The sequence below is a fragment of the Orcinus orca genome, chromosome 1 (assembly GCF_937001465.1).
Source record: "Orcinus orca chromosome 1, mOrcOrc1.1, whole genome shotgun sequence".
In the NCBI taxonomy this organism is placed as follows: Eukaryota; Metazoa; Chordata; class Mammalia; order Artiodactyla; family Delphinidae; genus Orcinus; species Orcinus orca.
This window is the reverse complement of record NC_064559.1, coordinates 95,309,022-95,328,066: the sequence shown is the minus strand read 5'-3', so window position 1 is coordinate 95,328,066 and position 19,045 is coordinate 95,309,022. Positions and strand designations below refer to the sequence as shown.

The 19,045-nt window shown below is 45.3% G+C and overlaps 2 protein-coding genes across 25 annotated transcripts in view; one reads left to right on the top strand and one right to left on the bottom strand.

Moving 5' to 3' along the window:
* LOC101283030 (low affinity immunoglobulin gamma Fc region receptor II) overlaps nt 1-19,045 on the top strand; it is a 214,320-nt gene that overhangs the window by 56,319 nt on the left and 138,956 nt on the right. The window contains exon 1 of one of the 23 annotated variants that reach the window (XM_049707912.1): nt 11,976-12,008. The exons of the other annotated variants lie outside the window; for them this stretch is intronic. Within the exon in view, the coding sequence (XP_049563869.1) occupies nt 11,991-12,008 (18 nt within the window). The 5' untranslated portion in view covers nt 11,976-11,990. Of the gene's footprint in view, nt 1-11,975; nt 12,009-19,045 lie in introns of those variants that run through there. 23 annotated transcript variants of the gene reach the window in all.
* LOC101270000 (low affinity immunoglobulin gamma Fc region receptor III-A-like) lies at nt 1,798-10,726 on the bottom strand. 2 transcript variants are annotated; one of them, XM_012537527.3, is made up of 5 exons: nt 10,585-10,726; nt 9,871-9,891; nt 9,066-9,320; nt 5,916-6,170; nt 1,798-3,978 (listed from the first exon to the last, which is right to left on the bottom strand). In XM_012537527.3, the coding sequence occupies exons 1-5, from the start codon at nt 10,631-10,633 to the stop codon at nt 3,788-3,790; spliced, it is 771 nt and encodes a 256-aa protein (XP_012392981.1). In that variant the 5' UTR covers nt 10,634-10,726; the 3' UTR covers nt 1,798-3,787. The 2 variants fall into 2 exon arrangements, with proteins under 2 accessions (XP_012392981.1, XP_012392980.1); XM_012537526.3 differs by having other exon boundaries at nt 9,066-9,323; nt 10,585-10,724.

The following is a 19,045-nucleotide window of genomic DNA, read 5'->3' as shown; positions in this document are numbered from 1 at the left end:
AGACCCGTTTCTCTCGGGGCTACTAAGTGTCCTGGTGCGCTGGGACGTGATGGCTCCACCGGTTCCTATGGCAGCCTCAACCAGAATACTTTGAAGACACAGAGAACACTACGGGGTTATTTGTCAGTAAACTAAAGTTTGCTGTCTGTCTCTGTGGCGCAATGGGTTAGTGCGTTTGGCTGTTAACCGAAAGGCTGGTGGTTTGAGCCCACCCAGCAATGAAATCTCGGCCGTTTTGAATCCCGGGACTTGTCAGTGTCACTCCACTCGGGTTCCGTCCACTCTACCACGTGTTCTGCTAAAAGTTTCGAGTCTACGTGATTAAGGTTGCAACTAGCAATACAATTTTTACTTGCTCAAGTAAGGTTCTACTAAAATTGCATCATGAAACTGATGCTTTAAAAATACTTACCAGCCAGAGGAAGTGAGTATTTGTAATCCCAAACTGAAATCTTTTACCCAACATCTGCCTGCCTTGCCTTTGTACTTGTATTTCCTAACTTGTGAAATGGGCGTTTCCAGACCCTGGGCCCTTAGTCATGCTACGTCCTGCTGGTTTCCAATTTTCGGAGAATCTACCTTCTTAATATTTGAATAACCATCTTCCTCTTCAGCCTGCTGACATTTACTTCCTCAATACTTATCCCTTTGGTTACCGCAATAACTACCTAGCTGCCTAGGCAGTTTCCTGTCTTCAGCTGTCCTCTCCTTTCCAGCCTCCAGGTAGCTGCCAGAGAGGCTTTCTTTAGAAAAGACCTGTTTAAAATCCCTCAATGGCCTGCAGGGTAGACTACAACCTCCTTAGCTTGGAAGGCAGTGCCTTTCATAATCTGGCCCCTGAACTCTCTCCTCTCCTTCACTGACTCTTTAGACTTGAACAGAACCAAACTACTTTCTTGACCCCCTTCTCTGGCTTTTGAATCTTTGCCCATATGGGCCTTCAGTGCTTCTCATTTTTGTCTGGCAAACTCCTAGTCATCCATCACCACAACACCAAAAATTAAGCCTCTTTTCTGCAGCCCTTTCTTCATTCTCTCTCTTTTTTTTTTTTTTTTTTTTGCGGTACGCGGGCCTCTCACTGTTGTGGCCTCTCCCGTTGCAGAGCACAGGCTCCGGACGCGCAGGCTCAGCGGCCATGGCTCACAGGCCTAGACGCTCCGCAGCATGTGGTATCCTCCTGGACCGGGGCACAAAGCCGTGTCCCCTGCGTCGGCAGGCGGACTCTCAACCACTGCGCCACCAGGGAAGCCCCATTCTCTCTTTATTTACGTGTTTTTTTTTTTCTCACTAAGAATGAAAGTTCCTCCAGGGAATGACCCTGGGTCGTTCATCTCGGTATCTTCAGCACCTAAACTCAAGCTTGGCACATGGTAAATACTAAATAAATGTGAGCTGAATGTTCAGCATTTCCAAATGCCCTTGTCTGATGTCTGAATCTCATCTAATATTCCTATACCAGGCTTGAATTGTCTTGGCATAAAGCTCATAATTGACACAATTAGGCTGGCCAGATACCTCTGCCCAGGCCCCACCTCCTTACTAGCTCTTTCCTGCACCATGCTCTAAAACTACCTCTAATTCTCATTCATCCTCCTATCCAATACCACCTATGAAATTTTCCCTTTGCCCCGTTGTCCCAACAAGATTTGGTGAATTAGCAAGCTGACTACTTCATATGAGTTGTGGTGAGATGGTTGCTGAGACGAGAGGGGTTCCTCATCAACCCAAACTAATCCCTATGTAACCGAAAGTGGGGTCGGGCTGCTCGCCGCTCAAAAGCTAGTAAAGAGGCAAGGCTGGTGGAAAAGAAAGTTTGCTTTATTTTGGATGTCAGCAACCTGGGGGGAGGGGTGGACCGTGTCCAAAGGCCGACTCCCCTCACTGACAATCAGTGGGCAAGAGATTTTATAGGCTGCGGGAGGGGGCTACATGCAGAAACAGCACAGTCAGCTCTGACAGTCATCTTGAAATTGGTCATGGGTGGTCTAAGCAGCATCATCTCGATTGTTTTAAGTACGGTTCGTCTTCAGTTTGAGGGTCGGTTTGTTCCCATTTCCGTGAGGCCAATTCTTGGAATTGTGGCAGTTCTAATTCTTGTGGCAGTTCCAATTCTTGGAATCCCACAATTCCAAAATTGTGGAATTTTGTCATGGCTACAATCTGGACATCATGTAGTTAACTCTTTCCACCGGGTCGGGTTTCAGTAACTATAAGACACCTCACAGGAAATGGCTCAGAATATTATCTATAGCCTCTGAGAAGGAAATAAAGGTCCTTGACTACGCTTAATGACTAAACTATTATAATTTGGTCTCCTTTGACTGTTTTCCTTTGTTTCTGCATTTTCTCACTTCTCTGATTAAACTTATTCTTTGGCTAAAGGTTTTCCACAGACAAAAGGCAGGCAGAGGACATGCGGGACAAGGACCATAGGGTCCTGCTCCGTTTCACTGATAGAATTTTGGACACTGGGAGGAAAAAAGGATTTTTTTCATTCTTGTTTTATTACCATGGCTTTTCCATCTTCTGCCTGACAGTAGAAGCAGGATCTTGTAAAATGCCTTACTGAAATCAAGAAATGGTTCTATTTAAAACTTCTGAAACACAAAGAGAGATAGCTTATCACTGTGATAAGCAGTGATTGCCTTCTCCACCTCTACTCCATTGTTACTGACATGCTGAGGGATTTCAAAGTTTCATAATTTAACTCAGTAGAGTTCAGTACATTTAATATTGGTTACCCAACATTTGTTTAAAGGATGATGTGATCAAAGCTATATCTGAATTAGATACTAAAACGGAAAAGCTGGTTTTATAGTCCCTGCCACTGCTCTCTAATTCTCACTGTTGTGCCCAGTAAAAGCATTCTCACCTCCTACCCATTCCTTCCTGTGCAGTTGTGGTTGACTTCTTCTCATGCTTTCTCTGTTTGGATGCGGAGGTATCTCTGTTCACTGGGCTTAATCCGGGACAACAATGTTGCTCTCCTTCCAATGGCCTTATTCTGTGCTTTCTTTTCTAAATCCTCCAACCCCTACACCCCTTCCTGGACCATTTCCTACTCATGACATTAAGAGGGTTGATCATTGTATACTTGCAGACCATCCCAATTCTGACATGGGCTCCCCTGAAAAACTCTATTCGACGTCACCTCTGTGATTTCCTTTTACCTCTATCTACCATGGCTCATATTCTAGGAAGACAGCCCAGGTGGTGGTCTTCTCTGGTCTTTCCTGGACTACCCTGCTCTTTCTTAGCCACCCCCTTCAATGGTTCTGCTGTCTCCCCTAGACCCCCCAGACATACCCACAGTCTGTCTAGAAGGAGTTTTAGGGTGCCTTGAAGGCAGCCAGCCCTGAAGCAACAGATGCAGACTACTACCCAGCTGGTTCTCAACCAGGAATTCTCTTATTTACATATCCATTTATTTAAGGACAATATTCATACATTAAGGGTAATCATCAAGAGTCTGTATTGTTGCTTTGCTGGGACGGAATGGTTAGAATAGAGAAAGCATCCATGTCGCTCTGAGACTTCTATTCCTGGTAATGCAGCTGCTCACTGGGGTTTCACTGTTGGCACTTGAAGATCACAGTCCTTTCCTTTCCATAGGAGACCAAGAGAAAACAGAGTTGGGTGAAGGACCGTCAGCCTAGAGTCTGAGGTGTAATTTTCCTGCTGCTCCCAGAGATGCCTGTTGGGCATGGTGGGGCTGTGAATTTAGAAAGAGGTTCAGAGATGCTTCTTTTATCACCCCCATGGGATGGGGGTGCTGCTTCTATTACCCTCATTTGCCCTGAGGGCCCTGAGTCCATGTGACTTTGCCATTCTTCCAGTCCTCCTTTGAGTTTCGAAGGGCTCTCTTCACAGAAAAATACAGTCCCGTGTCCACTGCAAACAGGAGTCCCATCACCAGGAAGAAAGTGATTTGGTGCCAAGGTGGAAAGAATGATGAGCTGGTGGGTGGCTTTTCTTGACCTAATAGGAGAAGCAGAGGGATGAGAATAAAATGACATTTGTTAAGGCAGAAATTTGGAATAAACAGTGAGGTCATCGGTGGAAAGTCTTTCTGACACCTGCTAAGAGACAGATTCTAAGGAACATGGGGGAGTCTGGCGGAAAGCCATAGCTTCCTCCCACTGAGTCTGGATCTTAATGCTACCTGAGCAAAAGTGTTTTCATGTTTGATGGAGGTATGTGACATAGCGTTGAGCAAGGTAGGTTGTAGCTGGGTTTTGTGTGAAATTCTGAAAGTAGTCAAAAAGTTTAAGTTGGTGTGAAAACACTATTTCTTAATTCAGTAACTTTCTCTTGTGTCTCAAAATAATACTCATTGTTTTTACCCCACTAAAGGAAATCTAAAAAAAAAAAAAAAAAAAGTGAACCCTTGAAATCTGCTACTTACCGTCAGAAAATTGATAATATTTCTTTTTTTTTTTTTTTCTTTGCGGTATGCAGGCCTCTCACTGTTGTGGCCTCTCCCGTTGCGGAGCACAGGCTCCGGATGCGCAGGCTCAGCGGCCATGGCTCACGGGCCCAGCCGCTCAGCGGCGGCATGTGAGATCTTCCCGGACCGGGGCACAGAACCCGCGTCCCCTGCCTCGGCAGGCAGACTCCCAACCACTGCGCCACCAGGGAAGCCCAATAATATTTCTTTATCACGGCTCAGTAACTAATAACCCAAAATGGAAAGAGGTAGAATTTGCTTGTTCTCAACCTCTTAGCCCTTAATATTGTTATTTTAAAGTCATTCCTCACTGTAGTCTATAAACTGGTAACGTTAGGGTGGATTTTTAGTCTTAATTTTTTTAACTCTTAATTTTGATTTAATTTCAAACTTAAAAAAAAGGTTACCAGTAAAGTATAAATAACTCTCATATATTCTTTACCTAGATTTACTAATTGTTGGCATTTTGCCCCCATTTTCTTTATTATTTGCTTTCTCATTCTCTATTTGAGAGTATTTATTTTCAATTTAAATTGTGATGAAGTTATTTTTTATACAAATTATGGCATTGTTTTGTTAAAATCTCAGAAGATGTGTGGCTATCTTGCTGTCTTACCACATGTAAATTGCTTACAACAAACATCTTAGTCTGATTACAGGTGGAAGTTTTGTGAAATTAGGAAGTCCAGGAGCACGGTGGCAGGGGATCTCTGACCCTGGAGGATGGTACTACAGAGACTGGAGATGTTTTCTAAGTGACTTAGTGGAATTCAAAATTCTGTCACAGGACATTGGCGCCTGTCCAATCCTTTCATTTTATCTGGTGGTTCAGTATACAGGCTTCGAATCTTTGCTGTGCCCTTGGAGACACATTAATTACCCCCCTCCCTTTTTTCCACCCAGTTACTTCATCTGTAGAGTCAATGTTACCGATCTCTTAATGTTGTTGTGAGGGGTTACTATGATCATCAGACTAGTTGCATGTGAAGAAGCACTCAGCACAGTGTCCAGCACATTGAAAGATGCCCAATAAAGGTCAGCATGTCTTTGTTACAGAAATGGAAACTGAGGTTCAGAGAGTCTAACTGGCCACAGTTACATGGTTTATTAGCAGCAGAGCCAGAACACAGGTTATGGGTCTTTCTGTGAGAAAGTGAGGCGCTACTGCCAGCTTCGCTTTTGGCTATGACTTGAGGCTTGGAGGGGAAAGGAGAACAGGTAATGATGGGCCAGCACGATAGAGACAGATAACATTATGGATATAGTTAGAATGAGGTAAGGACAGGCATATTTATGGGGGAGGAAATGTGACTTCCGCACCTGCTGTCACATTGCAGAGTGAATGACCCTTGTAAAGACGTCTGTGGAACGGTCAGCAATCTCCTCCCAACTCATCTTCCCAGTGTGAAGGCAGAGTCCCCACACATGGTGCGCTGGGCCCTTTAGATGCACTCTGCACATCTCTTACCTTGAACAGTGATGTTCACAGCCTCTGAAGACTCGTTTTTACTCCCGATAATCCCCCTGCAGAAGTAGGAGCCACTGTGTTCAAGTTTTGCTTCTGGAATGTAGAAGTCAGAATTCTGATAAGAAAACTGCTTGCCTCGGCCATTCTGGAAAAATTGAACCTTTTGTACAGTAGTTTTCTTCCAACTGTGACACTTCAGCTGAATGGGCTCCCCCACCTGGACCACCGACCGAGAGGCCTGGAGCAACAGCCAGCCTGAAAGACACAAAGAGAACACAGGCCCAGGAGGCCTCAGCATTCAGTGCAAAGCTTTTGTGAAGGGGATGCTCACCACCCAGATCCTGGGGGATGATGGAAAGCCAGACTGGGAGCCATCCTTACATAGCTTTCTTTGGGAAAAAGCCAACTGGGCCCTGCAAGAGAGCTCAAGTCACACCAAGAAATTTTGTCTAATGGTGGAGAGGGAGAGACACACACATGGTCAAAACATAAGGTTAGAGCATAGGGTCTAAGTGATGAGGCAGGTGAGAAGCAATTTGCAGTGTCCTTAATGGCTACACTTGGATTTGCTATGGCAGGTAATAAGGAGCCATTGTAAGTTCTAGATCAAAGAGTAAACATTGTATTAGAAAATGATGATTTGCCCAATTAAAGGAAAGGTAGACTTCAGAAGGAATGGACAGTTGTAGGAATATTGGAAGACTGTTGCAGACAGTCAGGAAGAAGGTTACTGAGTGGCCACAGGAGTGGCTGCAGAAATCATGAGGGAAACCTCAATATAAAAGTCAGGGAGGGGGGACTTCCCGGGTGGCGCAGTGGTTAACAATCCGCCTGCCAATGCAGGGGACATGGGTTTGATCCCTGGTCCGGAAAGACCCCACATGCCACGGAGCAACTAACCCCGTGCGCCACAACTACTGAGCCTACGCTCTAGAGCCCACAAGCCACAACTACTGAAGCCCGGGTGCCACAACGACTGAAGCCCGTTTGCCTAGAGCCTGTGCTCTGCAACAAGAGAAGCCACTGCAATGAGAAGTCTGTGCACTGCAACAAAGAGTGGCCTCCGCTTGCCACAACTAGAGAAAGCCTGCGTGCAGCCAAAAAAGAAAAAAATTAAGTTAAATCTTAAAAAAAAAAAAAAAGTCAGGGAGGGGAAACAAAAGCATGCGTGGTAGTGCTGATGGTAATTGGTGGTTCCTGAAGGGCCACAGCGTCTCAGCAAGGCCATCTTCATTACTGAGCACAGCCTCTGAGAGAGAGAATGTTATGTCACCAAGATACTTGTTTTCACAACTGCCTTGCCAAGTAACCAGGCTCCACACACACAGAGAGAACTTGAAATTGTGGTCAGGAAGTTGGCCTGAATAACGAAAAATGATATTGCATAGAAATTTTAAAATGACATGAGAAAACATTCATCAGACAATGTTAAGTTAAAAAGACAGAATACAAAAAGTATGTATGCTCAGAAAAAAAGAAAAAACATGGACTTAAATATTAACAGGGGTTACCTATGTAATCTTATATGTATATGTATGGTCTGGTTTCTTTGGGGGGGAACATTCTTGTTCCATTCTGGCTGTCATGGACTCAGTGAATGTCCATATGTACATTCGTTAAACTAATATTTTATTGAGCACTTACTATGTTGTGCAGACTGGGGATACCCAGATGACTAAGACACATCAAAGAACCTGTGATCCAGACATAGAAATAATTACAATACAGTGTGATAAGTGCTACAACAGGCTAAGAACAAAGGACTGAAGGACCAAAGAGAATGGAGCAAAGAAATTCTGCCCAAAGAAAGTAAGGAAAGCTTCTCAGAGAAGGAGATAAGTGAAATGGGTCCTAAAGAATGATCAGGAGTTTGCCTGCTGAAGTTAATGCTCTTGGTCACAGTTTAAAACAGTTCTCACTGATTAGACTTCTAAAGTCAGTTTCTAGAGCCAAGTTTAAGACAAGCTAATAACTACCAGATATGGTTTGTCTATTGCTTCCTGTTGGTAATTCCCCATTTTATTTGATCATAGGTGGCCATCTATCTCTCACCTAGCTAGATAATAGACATTCCTCTTTGTAACTCTGTAGACTGAGAACAATGTCAGCTAAGTGACACAGTCAGGCAAAGAAGCCAAGAAAAGCAGCTTCAGATTCCATGGAATTCTGTTGCAGGTCCACCTTCATTAGGCCCTCCTTCCCCTCCAGACTTGTTCCACTCACATACAATATACAGATGGGGCAGCCATGAAAATAGAGTCAGGCTTAACAAGGTGATGCTGCAGGTACCGGGCTATGTGGTGTGATTTCAGGGACACCAGGAGAGATCTCTTGCCTCCAAAATACTTCTTCTACTTGCATCTAATGAGTGGATTCTGTTAATACACAAAGACTGATTCCATGATGAATATGCAGCCTGAATGTGTACATATATCTCTATTAGGAGAGCTATCACATGGCCAAATTTATGCTGAAGTGTATATTTTGAGTGTGGCATTGATGGGAAGAGAGAGAGAGAGATTGTGGTGAATTAGGGATGGCTTGTGGGGTAGCTTAGGGCATTGTGTGTCTGAGAGTGAGGAGACTGAGGTCCTAAAATGGATTCATTAATTTATTCAGTAACTATTATTGAGCATCAGTGTCATGCCCTGACCTTCAGATGACACCATTCATGCTGTATGTATTCTATGTGAATATTGATTCCTGGAACTGTGCAGTGTAGCAGCCCTGTAGTATATGCCAGGCTTTGACTTTTTTTTTTTTTTTTGCGGTACGCGGGCCTCTCACTGCTGTGGCCTCTCCTGTCTTGGAGCACAGGCTCCGGACGCGCAGGCTCAGCAGCCATGGCTCACGGGCCCAGCCGCTCCGCGGCATGTGGGATCCTCCCCGACCGGGGCACGAACCTGTGTCCCCTGCATCGGCAGGCGGACTCCCAACCACTGCGCCACCAGGGAAGCCCCAGGTTTTGAATTTTTACCTAAGGCCTACTTATAGCTAGGACTACAATCTGATATAATTCAGTAGGACTACAGATCATCTCATCTTAGTTTTAAGCCCCAGGAACATCATCTTCTGGTGCTTCCCAAGTCTTTCAGGGCCTCGTGTTTTACCATTTATTGGTGATTTCCCTTTTCCCCTTCACCTACTCACCCATGTAGACTTTTAGCTGCACCGGGTCGCTGAGTGTGGAGAGGCCTGTCTGACACTTGTAGTCTCCACTATCCTCAACTTTGGCCGCTGTGATGAAGTAGCTGGAGGCCTGGTTTGGGATGAGAGTCCCATTGTGCCACCACTGTGTGGAATTGTCTCCAAGAGGGTAGTCCCCCTGGCACTTTAGAGTCACGTGGTCATCCTTGAGCACCCGGTCCCATTGAGGGTCTAGGAGCACCACAGCCTTTGGGAGGTCTGCTGAGGAGTCAAGAGAATGTAGATAAGGGCAGGAAATGAGCCAGCCCTACACTGGCATTCCCAGGGAGGCTCAAAACCCATTGCGAACCGAGAGTTGGCAACTCAGCCTCAGCATAGCACTCAGTCTGAGCATATTGGCTTGGAGAGGCTTGGCTTCCTTCTTTTTGCCTCTCACTGTTGTGGCCTCTTCCATTGCGGAGCACAGGCTCTGGACGCGCAGGCTCAGCGGCCATGGCTCACGGGCCCAGCCGCTCCGCGGCACGTGGGATCCTCCCCGACCGGGGCACGAACCCGTGTCCCCTGCATCGGCAGGCGGACTCTCAACCACTGCGCCACCAGGGAAGCCCTGGCCTCCTTCTTGGTCTCTCTTTATCTTGAGCAAAATTGGCCAGAGAAGCATAGGGCCAAGCCCTACTGTGTTGGGGGAATTACCCCTGCCAGCCCCACATCAGCAACTTCCTATGCAAAGAACATTTCCTAATACCCTGTGGCTATTGCACATTTACATTCCTCACTTGACCCATCCAAGACGACTAAGCAAACTCACCAGCTTGCGTGCCAGCTGAAACTGTAAGAAAAAAGAGTGAAACAGATATTGAGTAGCAGCAGAGATCGGGGTGACTGGAGTGTGGAGTGAGTTTAAACTCCCCTGCCCACCTCTGCCCTGGCAGGCCTGTGTTCCCAAGAATCAAGATAAATATAGTGGATAGCTCTCCCGTTGCCTGTCCTCTGGTCTCCGATGTCTGTGCCTCCTACTCCCTTGTCCACCCAAACCCCTGTTTTCAACACCATTCCCTTACTCTGTGGTCCCCGTTCGAACTCCCAGATTAAGGGTGCAGATCAAATATCCCTGAATCAAACCATAAAAACAACCTCACCCCAAGTCCCCTGGAAAGGGAGGAAATTAAAAGACTTAGAGAGGAGCACTGGAATGTGAGAATGGAAGAGACAGACCTTCAGGACCATCTAGTCCATACTCTTCAGTTTATAGATAGACAAACTGAGACCCAGAGGGGTGAAGTAACGGAGACCTCACGTCCCCCTTCACCTCCTGATTATGCCCAAATCAGGGCCAGCAATTCTCCACATCTCTAACGCTTGAAGCTTAAATCCTAGAAGTCCTAGAAGCTAAATCTAGATCTATAGACATGGTAAGGGGTCCTATCCCTTGGTAGGGGTCTCATCCCTTGCCTGAAAAGGGATGTCTGCTGAACCCAGGGCATCTTGAGCTCAACTCCCAGGCAGGGTGATTCTGACTTACCTAGAAACAGCAGAGCCGTTGGTGGTAGCAGCTGCCACATGTTGTGCATTGGAGTAGACAAGTCACCACAGATATCAGAGCCCTAAGGGGACCTAGTTGACTTGAAGAGAGGAAATAAACAGCCCTTCTCCCCACCCCTCAAGCCTATTACTCATCAGTTTCCTCTTCTGGAAACGTCATTTGATTCCTGAATCTGAACGCTGACAAATGAAACCCCACCTCTCTGGTTGGGATCCACCCGGTGACACGAACAGGACAACAGGACCCTGGGAATGAGACTCAATAAGGAGGACATTCCCTCAGGGGGTCTCTTGTTCTACCTCAAAACTTCTCACTCTCCTGCTTGGCCCAGACCCATCTCCACCCAGCCAGGGCCTGCCTACAGAAAGCAGTCATTTAAATCATCAGATCATTAGAAGCGTCCCTCACCCCAATATTATCTCTACCAACATTTTCTTTTAAAATTGGAAATGCAGGCTCCGTCCTATAGTACTTCAGATGCTTATCTGGGAAACCTAAAACAGGAAGAGTACCTTCAGGGCTTTCTGTGATCTCCGAGGTGAAAGGTGGCTATCCCTCAGCGCTCTCTGTTGTTCATTGCTACTGAAATGGCTTTCTGCAACGTGATGTGGTGCAAGGCGTTCACTTCAGTTTTCCTTCTTTGAGGTTTTATTTTCTTGTTGACTCGTTTCCTGTCTGTGGCCTTCAAATGGAGGGAGGAATTGCCAGCTGCCGAGAGGGTGGGCTAGGCAGGAAGGAGAGGAGGGAGAGCACAGGAGGACAGCAGAAGAATGGGAAACGTTCTGCAGGTTTTCCTGAGCAATCCTCCAGCTGAGTGTGTTGGGGTGGTATGTGTTAATTTTACAGTGATAGGTAAAATGCAAATTTTTAAAAGAAGGACAGATGGTCTTGGCCTATTTTAGGCTGGAGTGTGTGTCTCCACGCTTGCTTTTTTCTTTTCTCCCTCATCCTTTTCTTTACTCCCTCCCTTCTTCTCTTCCCTAATGTTGAAATGACAGCCACAGCACACGGTTCTGAGATTACAGAGTTCATCAGTTATCATTCCCCAGGATTTATAGCTTCTTAAGGGGAAACTACCAGATGAGCATCTGAAGTGCTTTAGGGATTATGACAGTACTTCTGAAATTCTGTGTCTGCACGAAGAAGCCAGTGGCTAATTCTGTCTGGGGGAGGAGTCCATGTGGAAGACAGAACACTTTAATTAGATCACAGAAGATAATTATGTGTTCAGCAGGAAGGCTTTTGAGGGAAATAGTCGTTTCAGGCAAAAGGAACCGCATCAGCAGAGACTTGGAGTGAAATAGGCTGGCATGTTTACAGAGCTGGGTATAGCTCCACAGGATTCGTGAGTACTGCAGGGGAGAAGCACAGGCTCTTAAAGGGTTATGAGGGCTGTGTTTCAGGTGAGTGTGGGATGGAATTCCGACTCCACTGTTTATTTAACCTGTCGAGGTCTCAGTTTCCATATCTCTAAACTTGGGCTAACAAAAATGGTACTAACCCCAAGGAGTTGTTGTGAGGTTTAAATGAAATAATGCATATAGAATTGTTGGTTCCACCTCTGGAACCATACCGGTTGATGACTATTAGAAGTGCAACACAGGAGGTTGAGACCTTCTCTCTTTTTCTGACTTAAGTTGTGACACTCCCATCCCCTGTACTCCTTCAGGAGCTTGTGCTTCTCCTTTGCAGTCCTCATCACATTTGTGGACTATAAGTTCTTTGAGGGTAGGGAATCTGTTCCTCTTGTTCATCATTGTATCCCCAGCATATTGCACAGTGCCTGGAATAGACTAGTCATTCAATTAATATTTATTGGGTGATCATAAAGGACTTTGTATGTCACGTTGAACAACTTGTATGTTCTGGAACTGCTATCACAGTAGTTTTTACAGAATGTAAAACTGCTCATCAAGGTTTTAAGCTGGGAAATAACACAGTCCAAGAAACAGGTTGGAGGGGAGAAAGATTGAAGGTGGAGGGAAAATTTGGGAAGTTATTTTAACAGTTTAGCTGAAAGATAGGAGATTCTCTGATAAAAAAGTGAAAATGCAATGGAAGCATCTAGGAGAGATGTTAAGAAAGTAGAACGGACGGGATTTGGCTGAGTGATTGGCAATAAGGAATGATGGAGAAGGAGGGACTAGGTGATGCTCAGCTTTCTGTATTGGGTGATCAGGAGGATGGTGACACATTTCCTGGACATAAGAAATAGAGGAAGAGGAGCAGGCTTTGGGAGAGGGAGATAATGATCTCAGCTTTTGACACTGAGTTGGAGGTTGGTGGTGGTTTTAGGTGGAGATGCCAAGTAGGCAGTTGGACTTATGGCTCTGGAACTCAGAAGGGTCTGGACAGAAGAAGATTTAGGAGGCACCAACATGGTTGATGTTTTAAACTTTTTTTTTTTTGTGTGTGCTACGTGGGCCTCTCACTGTTGTGGCCTCTCCCGTTGCGGAGCACAGGCTCCGGACGCGCAGGCTCAGTGGCCATGGCTCACGGGCCCAGCCGCTCCGCGGCATGTGGGATCTTCCCGGACCGGGGCACGAACCCGTGTCCCCTGCATCAGCAGGCGGACTCTCAACCACTGCGCCACCAGGGAAGCCCTGTTTTAAACTTTTGATAAAAGTTTTAGGCCTTCTCCCAAGAAAAAATGCACACATACACATCATTTTCCCTATAATCTAAGAAGCTGCCTGTGAAGCCCATCCAAAGATCCTAGGTTAAGATGAAGTATAAATATCATCTCTCTGATTCTAAGAGTATTGAGTGAGAAAAAAGGGGAACAGTGAGGGGAAGGAAGGCGAAATGAGGGGAGAGGTGGGGAGGGCGAGAGGAGAGGACCAATGACAGAAACTTGACACTCAGCGACTTTGACAGGGTGTGTAAAGGAAGAATAGCTGACAAAGGAGATTGGGTAGGAGGGGCTAAAGAAGTGAGGAGAACAGGACAGCCCAGGGAGGATGGATCTTCAAGGAGGGAGAAGTTAACAGTATAAAATGCTGTAGAAAAGTTCAAGAAAGAGTTCTTTCAATGTGGCAATCTGGGAACAATTCATGACCTTTGCCTGAGCAATGTCAGGGGCTGGGGTTGGGGGACAGGAACTTGATAACTTTTGGTTGAAGATTGAGTAGAAATGAAATAGTGTTTTAATGAGTTACTACTCCTTTTAAGAATCTCTGTTATGCTTTCATAACAGAGAAAGCATAACAGAGGGGATCCACTCCTTTCCCCCTTCTTATCAGCACCTCAGTGTCCCTGGGGGAAGCCCCCACTGTGAGTAGTCCATAGAAAGTGGTAATTGCTTCTTACTACAGAAGCCAAAGGAGTCAGATCTCCCCTTCCGTCACCTTGGGCCCGTGTTATGGGCTAAATTGTGTCTCCCCTAAATTTATATGTTGAAGTCCTAATCCCCAGTACCTCAGAATGTGGCCATATTTTGAGATAGGGACTTTAAAGTTAAAATGAGGTCATTATGGTGGACTCTAACCCAGTATGACTGGTACAGTTATAACAAGAGGAGATTAGGACACAGACATGCACAGAAGGAAGACCATGTGAAGACACAAGAAGATGGCTATTGTGGACTTCCCTGGTGGCGCAGTGGTTAAAAATCCGCCTGCCAATGCAGGGGACATGGGTTCGAGCCCCGGTCGGGGAAGATCCCACATGCCTCGGAGCAACTGAGCCCATGCACCACAACTACTGAGACTGTTCTAGAGCCCGCGAGCCACAACTACTGAGCCCATGTGCCACAACTACTGAAACCCATGTGCTTAGAGCCTGTGCTCTACAACAAGAGAAGCCACCACGATAAGAAGCCTGCGTACTGCAACGAAGAGTAGCCCCTGCTTGCTGCAACTAGAGAAAGCCCACGTGCAGCAACGAAGACCCAATGCAGCCAAAAAAAGAAAAAAAAAAAAAAGAAGATGGCTATCAGGACTTCCCTGGTGGTCCACCGGTTAAAAATCCATCTTGCAATGCAAGGGACGCCGGTTCAATCCCTGGTCAGGGAACTAAGATTCCACATGCTGCAGGGCAACTAAGCCAGCGTGCCACAACTAGAGAGCCTGAGTGCCGCAACTACAGAGCCCATGTGCTCTGGAGCCCGTGCGCTGCAGCGAAAGATCTTGTGTGCCACAACTAAGACCCAATGAAGCCAAAAAATAAATAAATAAATATTTTTAAAAAAGATGACTATCTATAAGCCAAGGAGAGAGGCCACAGGAAAATAAAACCCTGACAACACCTTGATCTCTGATTTCTAGCATCCAGAACTGTGGGAAAATAAATTTCTGTGGTTTAAGCTCTCCAGTCTGTGGTACTTTGTTATGGCAGCCTGAGTTGACTAATACAGAAAGTCAAAGAGCAGGCATGTGATCTAGGCTTGGCCAGTTTGTCTTTTCTGGGATGTTGAATTCTGAATAGTTGAGACTTATTCACTCATAAGCAAGATTCACTTAGAAGAGAGGGAGATGGTTGGGTCCCATTCACCCCAACAGTGGGATAGGCTGATCTACCTCCAGCTTCCCCCACCACGATAAATTCCTTTCTTTCAACTGAATATATCCAGAATCTGATACAGTTGCTTATTATCAAGAGCCCTGAGTGATACAGTAAGAAAGGAGAATTAGAAGATGGTACTTATGAACTTCCCTGTTGGCACAGTGGCTAAGAATCCACCTGCCAATGCAGGGGACCCAGGTTCGAGCCCTGGTCCACGAAGATCTCACATTCCGCGGAGCAATTAAGCCCGTGCGCCACAACTACTGAAGCCTGCATGCCTACAGCCTGTGCTCAGCTACAAGAGAAGCCACCGCAATGAGAAGCCTGCACACCGCAATGAAGAGTAGCCCTGCTCGCCGCAACTAGAGAAAGCCTGCATGCAGCAATGAAAACCCAACACAGCCAAAAATAAATAAATTAAAAAAAAAAAGAAGATGGTAACTAGAGGGGGTCAAGGAAAAAAAGGGAGATTTTGTTTTGTTTTAAGTAAAGATTTGAACTTGTTTACGGGTCTTTGGGAAGAAGTCAGCGGAGTGGGAGAAGTTGGATGCGTGATAAGGAGGGAATACCTGATGAAGCAAGTGCAGATCCTAAAGACATTAGAATAGAACATGGGTGGAGAGCTGGTTCTGAACTGGGTATGGAACACCTCTCCCTCTGAGCTAAAAGCAGGAGGTGAGAAAGATGCACATGCAAATCTATTTTCAGATACTGAGTAACAACGTTAAAGTAGTTTGTATCTGCTAGCCTTGATTTTCTTGGGTAAGGAGTCGGTCATCTGTTGAGAAAGAGGGGGTGAAGGTGATGATAGTAGGGGGCTTAAGGATACCAGGGAAGGTTCAGAATGACCATTACAGTGAATAGGAGAAGGAGCTGACAGTTTACATGTAAAAGGATTGCCAAGCAATGCCAAGGGCCCAGCAGAGGTTGAAGTTTATGGATTTGTAGCTAGGCCAATCCTCAGTGTTGGTAACTTTTCTTCAGTAGTATTCAGGCCAACGGCTGTCTGACTAGCTTGCTGAGAGCAGTCCTGAGCAGGAATGCAGGTAGGTTATGCCACCTGTAGAACCTCCAAAGCGGTGCAGTTGGATTGTGGAAATACTAGAATGAAGGCAGGTAGAAGTTCAGTGAAGTCATCCAAGACACAGAGTCAGGAGAGGGAGTGTGCGAGGCAGGCTGGCCTGCTCATCTTTGGCGTAGCCCAGGACGAGAATTCCAGCTATCAACTGCTGTGTAACAAGCCATCCCAAAATTTAAAATAATAATCATGATGGTGTAAAATAACTATTTTATTCTTCTCATGGATTAAATGGGTCAGGAATTCAGACAGGGCATGATAGGGATGGCTTATATCTGCTCCACTATATCTGGGGCCTCCCCTGGGAAGAATCAAACAGCTAGGGGCTAGCATCATCCGTAGACTTTTTCATAAAAATATGGGGGAAAACTGAGAAAGACAAAGGCGCTCGGAAAGTAAAAAATACTAAGAAAGATACCCAGGTTCACAGACACTGAATCTCAAACACAGATGGAAAATGCACACAGAATAAGACACACACACAGAGGTCTGGAAACAGATGTGAATATAGAAACACATAAAAGCAGTCGAGCTGAGAGAACAACTCCAAAAATAGGACGAGACAGACACAAGGGAAGAAAACTACAAGGAAATGAAATAGATTTTGTGGTGTAACCTTAAACCACTGCCTGTACTTTAGCAGTGGTCACTGAAATAATATAGCCTATTGACATGGAAGAGCTTTACAGAAATTTGATGTTATATGCAAATGCCCTACCTTGTTATCTCACATCAGAACACACTTAGACTCCTCCCAAACTTGCAGAATTTTAAGTTGGTGATGTGTTATGGTAAAGATACTGGTTGAGGAGGAAGGAAATCCAGGTTTTGGTTTCAGTCTGAGTCTAGCTGTCAAGCCACTTCTCTTTCCTAAAGTTCTATTTCCTCATCTGTAAGTGAGGTAATTGAGCTAGAGTATGTCTAGTTCTTTCCATTTTAATATTCTTTCATTTTGAATGCTGGCTTCCACTTGTAATTTCCAGGCATTGCAGAAAGTGAGGCAGGAAAGTTAGGGCCGAGCCCAAGGACAGCCTCCTCATGTATACGCATTAGGGAGAAGGCAAAGACACTTCCTTGTTTTGCACTTAATGAGGCCATGATGCATGGAGGAATGACTTCTAAAACAGGAGCATTGTAGCATCTGAATGAGAAACTCTCACCATGAAAACCGAGGAGCATGTGCAAAAAAAATGCACAGGTTGCCTGATGACCCTGTAGGAGCTTCCACCTGTGGGGCTCCATCGACTAGTACGGAAAAATTTAAGGGAAAACAACTCTTAGAGTGCATGTACGGTGGCTTCTGGAGACAAGTGCACAGGACCAGGAGCTGATGCAACCTGGTGCATCCAGGCCACACTTCAACCCTCCCCTCAATGAATATTCCACCGTTAATCAAAAAGACCCCCACCCATTCAAAAACCTAAAAATAAGATTAAAAAGGAGATCAAAAATTCTGTGGGGCTGGCCCACCTGGGAGGACGCCCACACTCTTCTTTTCCGAGTGTGTAACTTTCGCTTCTGCCCTAAATAAACTGCTTCTTTGTTCTCCTTGCTCCTCAGTCTCTGTGTGTTTTTCTTTGTGTTACGTGTTCCTTGCCCACATTCTTTTGGATGAGCTGAACAAGAGCCTGGACTTTTTGATAAAGCTTCTTCGGTATCAAAAGTAGTAAACTTCGTCTTTTGAAAATCCTAATGAAGGCCACTGGGCTATTTTTGAGAGCCCAGGGAATTTTCTAACAGAGCTAGCAAATTAATAGCTCTAAGATTTAAAAGTTAATTATAAAAATTGAACTCATGCTTTCTCTTCCATGCAAACCAGATAAACCTACTAGAAAAATAAAAGTGACACTGAAAAGAAACCTTAATTTTGAAAGGGAAATGGAAATACTGTTTTGTTTTGGTTTTTCATTAGTGCTATCCCTTCATCAGTGGGGATGTGAGCAGAGCTCAGAACCATTCCTAGAGATTCAGCCCTTGTTCCTCTCACCTATATTTTGTGTTGGTGCTTTAAACAATTTTTTTGGAAACTACACACATTATCTATAATATATTCTTTCTGTTTCTATATTCTTCTAATTCAGAAGTAAATAAAGTAAAAATGACAGTGATACCTCTCTCCCCCAATTTCACTCCACTCTTCAAGGATAACCACTGAGAAATTTGTTGTCCTTCCAGAACTTTCCCTGTACATTCATATTCATGTAAACACACATCTACCCTACATATTTATATTGTGTTCATTTTCGTTGTTATTGTTTACATATCACATGACATAATTATTCTGCAACTTGCTTTCTTACAATTCCACATACACATAGGCACACAAATGCACACACCACTCAATATTTTCCCTTTTTTTTTTTTTGGCCGTGCAGCTTGTGGGATCTTAGTTCCTAGACCAGGGATTGAACCCGGGCCCCGGCAGTAAAAGCTTGGAGTTCTAACCACTGTGAGACAGGCTGGGACCTGGGACATTTTGCTGCAGTGCTGCAAGGCTTGCACCTGGACACACCTCTCCTCAAGCAACAAAATACAAAGAAACTGTATGGGACTAAAAATAACTGTGCAGGCACAGTTGGCACAAATTCTGGACCCAAAAGATACAAAGAGACCAAAAAATCCAACTGCAACTTTTGAAGAGCTTGGAGCAAAAACAGGGTGTCCTGAGCAAAAGCAGGTACTGAGCATGCTCCCTGCACACAACCCCACCTAAGAGGTGGGCAAAACACCTAAGCCACCCCTCTGTTCCGACCCGCTGGACACACCCCTACCCTTACCCCACATAAGGAACAAGCTTGCCTCCTCCCTCAGGGAGTGACCAAACAAGGGAACTTGTTGTTTGTTCCCGCTACCCGCTGC